This window comes from Wallemia ichthyophaga, assembly GCF_000400465.1.
Source record: "Wallemia ichthyophaga EXF-994 unplaced genomic scaffold scaffold32, whole genome shotgun sequence".
Lineage (NCBI taxonomy): Eukaryota > Fungi > Basidiomycota > Wallemiomycetes > Wallemiales > Wallemiaceae > Wallemia > Wallemia ichthyophaga.
Genome location: NW_008806305.1, coordinates 21,955 through 28,214, shown reverse-complemented (window position 1 = coordinate 28,214; position 6,260 = coordinate 21,955). Strand labels below are relative to the sequence as shown.

General features: G+C 44.4%; 3 protein-coding genes and 1 non-coding gene across 4 annotated transcripts; all 4 read left to right on the top strand.

Moving 5' to 3' along the window:
- Positions 1-54: 54 nt before the first annotated feature.
- Positions 55-148, top strand: J056_004971. Its single transcript has one exon. It is a non-coding gene; the product is annotated as a tRNA-Gly (tRNA).
- A 959-nt stretch (positions 149-1,107) lies between these two features.
- On the top strand, positions 1,108-3,196 carry J056_003218 (putative Na(+)/H(+) antiporter C3A11.09; the record flags this gene model as incomplete). The annotated part of the gene is made up of 6 exons (XM_009272195.1): positions 1,108-1,131; positions 1,184-1,268; positions 1,318-1,393; positions 1,439-1,554; positions 1,613-2,740; positions 2,796-3,196. The coding sequence occupies 6 exons, from the start codon at positions 1,108-1,110 to the stop codon at positions 3,194-3,196; spliced, it is 1,830 nt and encodes a 609-aa protein (XP_009270470.1).
- Positions 3,197-3,444: 248 nt separating this feature from the next.
- On the top strand, positions 3,445-3,945 carry J056_003217 (uncharacterized protein; the record flags this gene model as incomplete). The annotated part of the gene is made up of 2 exons (XM_009272194.1): positions 3,445-3,458; positions 3,504-3,945. 2 exons carry the CDS (start codon positions 3,445-3,447, stop codon positions 3,943-3,945), a joined length of 456 nt encoding a protein of 151 aa, XP_009270469.1.
- A 1,754-nt stretch (positions 3,946-5,699) lies between these two features.
- J056_003216 (uncharacterized protein) lies at positions 5,700-6,253 on the top strand (the record flags this gene model as incomplete). Its single annotated transcript, XM_009272193.1, has 2 exons — positions 5,700-5,921; positions 5,969-6,253. 2 exons carry the CDS (start codon positions 5,700-5,702, stop codon positions 6,251-6,253), a joined length of 507 nt encoding a protein of 168 aa, XP_009270468.1.
- Positions 6,254-6,260: the final 7 nt, after the last annotated feature.

The window sequence follows — 6,260 nt, the reverse complement described above, 5'->3', positions numbered from 1 at the left end:
CAGCGCCTTGCCCTTTGTGTGAACTTCGACCTCACAAAGATCAAAATGTTAACAGCATTAATGGGGTAGTGGTAACCTCGATCGTTGCCAATCAACTATCTCGTTGATCCGAGTCGATCGGCCCCCGGTTCAATTCCGGGTTAATGCATTTTTTTTGTGTCGAAGCCTCTGCTCATTAGTATCTATATGAATCTTTTTATCAACAATTATTGTTCATAAATAGCAATGGCTGAAAAGCTTGCCTGAATGTTTCTCTTAGTCTTTCAAACGCAATAAAGACAATGTTACGTCACAATGTGATAACATGGGCTAGCACAATTTTGCAGCAAAGGAGAAATTGATGTGAGACTTGCAGGGAGTGATTTCAGTAAAGTAGCACAATCATACAGTGGAGTAATAGAATATTTTTACTTTCAGTTTCGATTCTGAGAAAGACTGCGGGTGATGGAATTGGATTTTGTTTAATATCCCACAAATAGTAGAGTGAAGTGAGAAGAGATTTGAGATTGTATAAATCAGAAGACAGTACAAAATACGCCACACACATAAAACATACAGTACATACAGCAAACACTGTTCACCCTGCAATGCCGAAGGAAACACACAACGAGAAGTTACAGCGTCTACAAAAGCTGGAAATGGAGCGTAACACAAATAAGAGTGTTCTGCTGGTACTGGTGACTGGAGCTTTCAATACGGCTCTAGTAGTCACCGTCGTGCCATTTATCGCAGTTTCAATGGGGTTGAGTGGACTGATAGTTATGCAGGCGGCGATGAAGGTTGCAGGGTGTGTTTTAGAAGGGTGGCAGGGTGTGGCTAGATAAGGAGATAGGTAAAGGGTGCACACAGCACACAGCATTTAATGCACACAGAACACAGAAGACACAGAACACACAGAACATACAGAACATACAGAACACATTGAACATAAGGAATACAAATATATACCATGTAATTGCTATATACACTTGCGCTTAAACACTTTCACGAACTCAAATTCACTGAAAAGCTCATATTCATTCCTCGCATATGGCACAACTGGAATGCGTTGGTTGCAGATAATGTTCATTCTATACCAAGCACGGTGAATTACAAGGCACCCTTTAAATGGCTGGCTTGACGCATTTCTCGGTGAGTACAATACATCACCCAGGTCCACCCCACGCTCACGCTATGCACGCAGCCTTTCGAGATCAGTACGGCGCATCTGACGTATGTGTTGCTTGGTGCTTATATTGCGGTGTTTATGATGGTCTCGCTGTTTATCAGTGCGTGGGCGTGCAACTGCGAAAACACCCGCGCTCACACTCCACTCAGAGGAGAAGCTGTATATCGGAGAAGCAGTCACATCGACCATCTTTGGGATCATCATTGGTCCCTATGCTGGAGGGCTGTGGGTGGCGAGTACGCTCAACAATTACTCTAACACCAATCGCAGCGTTGACCCACGCAAGTTCGGCGGCGAGAACGGCAACAACGCCGACGACGAGGAAGTGAATGAGTTGATATTGGAAGTGACTCGTATAGTACTGGCGCTTGGTGTGTTTGCGATAGGTGAGGTGTCTTGTCATTGCACTGGATGATGTCTTTCTAACACGCACGCAAACCACAGGCGTAGAACTTCCGCGGCGCTACATTAAACGTCACTGGAAGAGTCTCTTCTTTATGCTGTGTCCAGTGATGGCATTCGGTTGGGTCATCTCTGCCGCGCTCATCTACGCACTTATTCCCGGCCTCGACTACATTGGCTCACTCACAATAGCAGCCACTCTCACCCCCACCGATCCCATTCTCGCAGCTGCTGTCATCGGTGGCAAGTTCGCCGACGAGCACATACCCTCACATATCAAGCACGTCGTCGCATGCGAAAGTGGGTGCAACGACGGCGCTGCATTCCCCTTTCTCTATATCGGCATCTATCTCCTCCTTTCCCCGATGGACACGCCTTATGCCGTTGAGGAATGGTTCCTCGTTACGTGGCTGTACGAGGTGGCTCTGGGCATTTTCCTCGGCTCTCTGATTGGTTATTGTGCGCGGAAGCTAATGAAGCTGTGTGAAGGGCGCAATCTCATAGACAGACAGTCGTTTGTCGCGCAGTATGTCTCGCTCACTCTCCTCTGTATTGGCATAGCGCTTATTTTAGGGTCCGATGACTTGCTAGCATCCTTCTGCTGTGGCACTGCTTTTTCCTGGGATGGCTTTTTCAATAAGGCCACGGAAGAGAGCAATTTCTCGTCGATGATTGATCTGCTATTCAACAGCGTCTGTTTCATTTTCATCGGCACGCTTATGCCGTTTGATCAGTTCAACGATAGTACTCTGGGCGGTATCACCAATTGGCGACTGGTGATTGCTGCGCTGTGCATATTCATCATCAAGCGTATCCCGCCCTTGCTCGCACTGTATCGGTGGATACCGGATGTAAAGACGTTCCGAGAAGCGCTCTTCATCGGTTACTTCGGTCCTATTGGCGTTGGAGCGGTGTTTATAGGCGCCATAGCCTCCGTCCAACTCCCTCATCCAGAGGGCGCACCACAGAACCAGGCTGAGATGGTCGCCGTGACAATACAACCGATTGTCTTCTTCCTGGTGATCTGCTCAACATTCGTACACGGCCTTAGTATTCCTTTCTTCAGCCTGAGCAGACGCGTTGGTACGACACTCGGAAACTCCTCCGCATCGCTCGACGAGCTGGACAAAGAGACACAGGTGGTGAGCGGTCGCAATGTGAATTCTTGGGGTGGGTGAAATGTGACGCGCGGATACAAACTCACTCACACTCACCTCACACACAGTCGAGGGAAATAACGTCGTTACTGAACGTCCTCTCAATAATAATTCGTATGAAAATGACATTGATGTCCAGGTACATACAGTAGGTGATTTAGAAGGCAGTGATGGTGATGGTACCCATATTAAACACAATCGCGTCGGTGGTACCGTTGGGCCAGAGTATGAGGCACTCAAGCGAGCAGAGTATGAAGCGAAATTGAAGGAGGATGTCGAAAGGGCTGCTACGGGTAAGAAGAAGGTTGTCCTCCACGTGCACCACAAGCCTGGCACGCGTGATTGGATCAACAGCAAGTTATTTGGAAGAGCGAAGAGACGTGAAAGCGAGAGCGAGAATAGCAGCGAGAACGCAAATGCAGATAGCGGCAACAGCTCACCTATGAAACCCTCAGAAAGCATCGAATAGATGAAGTGGCACGTAACAAACGAATAACGCAATAACTGGATAATTATATACATATTTAATACAAACACAAATACACACAAATAAGGCTTGTGAATACACCCTCACACCCTCGATGAATAAATTTTAACTCATTTCTAAAACTTTGACCTTCCAATCGTAACTGTCGATCATAGATCTGCGAGACAAAAAACATCATCAAGGAGGCAAGAGAGAAGGCAAAAAGAAGACAGTAGAGAATGTTTCCTCATATGGCGGCCAAGAAGTGAGTTTTGTGTGATTACGAATAGCTCGCCGCTTACGCACTCAGATTTCCAATTTACGTGATGTACAGGGCACCGCGTAGGTATCTAGACGAGTTCATAATGCGCATAGACGACGGTGTTAAAAATGAGGGACACAAGAATGCACTCTTCCTCCAAGAAAGCGACGACGATACCGGGCACACGTCCACACATGTCCGCGCCTACCTCAATCACAGCATAGAAGATCTAGCCATCATAAATATCAATAAGTTTTGGAATAACCGCACAGTCACCTCCTCGAAATACTTCACCGTCCTAACTGATTCTCTCGCGCGAAGAGACTTGGTGGAGATTGCATGCATAGGACACAACCCACAGAACCCAGAAGATACTCCAAATAGAGATAACCTCAGCATTCGAACGTTCACCATACATATCAAAGACGCCAGTATGTGTCTGATTTCACTCGGCTCTGGCGAGATGGAAATCGAGGACTGGCTGGCCTAGAAGCGTTGAAATCAGGTTTTAGATTTTAATCTTTCACTATTTAGGGATACCATGCATTTTCTTTATTTCTTGGCTTTTACCCCATGCTTCTGGCCATCACAGAGGCAGGCACATGGTAGGCACATGGTGATACCCGAGATTTCTGGTAGTATATCTGAATATGCAGCAAACATCAACAAACAAACCAATCCCATCATTGTATACATTATGTGGTATATCTTTGGAGCTATGAACTCTCATAGACTTTATTCTCTTACTGACCCACCTTCGGGTTTATTATAAGGAGCTGAGCAACTGAAATGGTGTTTCTCTTGAGTGTTTGGAAAAACTATGTATTGATAATAATCAGCTGATGACTAAGGACTTGCTCGGCAAACATCATGATTTCATCAATCCTGAGAATATCTGCAAATTGAGCAATTTGAGGAATTTATTTGTCGAGTACACTAGCTCAGCTAGATCCAGCGACGAATTCAATCGCGGTATTAATGACGACTCAATGCCAAAGGCAGAAGAGGCGACAATTATTGTGGAGGGTATATCTGAAGAAGCATTCGATAGGTTTGGCTCAAAGCATCACATATTAAGTTTTTCGGAATTTTCTGTTTCATATTTTGGGTTTTTGACACTTCTTCGGAGTATGAGTATTCAGATGATTCAGAGTTTAGGGTTACAGATTCGGGTTGCGAAACTTTTTCAATGAAAGACTATTCAGACGGCGAACGTTAAATTATTTTGTCGTAAGTATTATCGCAATTCTCACAGAAAATCTAATTTGGTTTCCGTACTGCGCATGATTTGTCTCATACTGAAGATTTAAGATAAAAAAGTTTACTATACGACGTAAACGAAGAATGATGATGAATTTAGGACATCTACGCCTATCGTGAACTAGTTGCTCGCATTATGGCCTAAATACCTGATATAGGTCTATCTCCTGAAGTCTGACAATAAGAAATTCGGTGAGATGAATTACGATGACAAAAGGCACTACAAAGACATGAAACACGACAGGAAGCAGATGTCAATTAAAGAATATTATACGTTTTAATTTGGCCTTCATATTATAAATGCATGTAATTCATGCCAGTCAAAGTATTAATAATGATAGGTATGCCCACCCACCTAAAGAGCGGTATCAAAAGTAAGACATAGTGTCTGACTGGTGGAGCGAAGAACGCAACCCAATTATCAATGAGTAGCCAAATAAACTAAAGACGGCTGTTTTTGTTTTAGATCTTCCCTCCTGGTTCCAATTTTGCTCATGTTTGGTGCTGAGCGTGGATTCACCGCCTCATACCAAATATTCGTGTTAACTGTACTATCGATGAATGCCTCTTTAATAAATTATACCACGGATAAACTGGCTGGCAATGTTTGTCAATATTTCAAAGAAGCTACTCGATGCTTTTTTCAGTCTACCCAACATCTTTAACAATCATGATAGCGTAACTAATACATTTAATCATATCACCCAGCGTAATAAAACATTTTTCGCAACCACAATTGATATTTGCGTTCAGCCAGTCGATGTGGATCTTTGCCCTCAGGATAGCGGCAGCAGAAGAGAGCAGCTGGAAAATGCAGTAGACTAGCATAGAATTCTACACATTTCTACCCTAGCACGTGCAGATTCAGCCTCATTAACTTGGCAGAATGACGAGATGTGACTGTAGCACCAAGAATCATCAGCCCAGCTGGCTTTATAAGAAGCGCTATATCCCTCTTGCTTTTCTACATCCCAAAAGACAAAAATGTACTTCAACACCGCCAAAGCTCTCGCCGTTCTTGCATTCACTGGCACCATCGCATCAGCAGCAGCCGCACAACCAGACAACATCGCCCGTCGCGGAGATGAGAAAGACGTTGACTACAAGGAATACAAGGGCGATCACAAGAAGGGCGTCGATTACGACTATCACAAGGTAGATGAGAAGAATAATGACAAGGATGCTGACAAGAAGTGGGATGAAAAAGTGGGTAGTGTGATGCTCTCAGTGACACCAGCTTATACATTGTTCAGAACGATAAGAAGGATGACGATAGGAAGGGTTTCTGGAATTGGATGTTCAACTGGAAGTCGGACAAGACGGATGACAAGAACGAGAACATGAAGCACGTTATCATGCAAGATGACAAGAATTACGATGATAAACACCATTTCAAGCACGACGACAAGATGTATGGCGATATCAAACATGACGACAAAAATCACGACGCTAAGCACGATGAGAAGAAGCACAGTAACAATGACAAGAAGCACGATAGCATGAAACAAGACAATTACGACGACGACAACAAGTACTAAGTGCTAG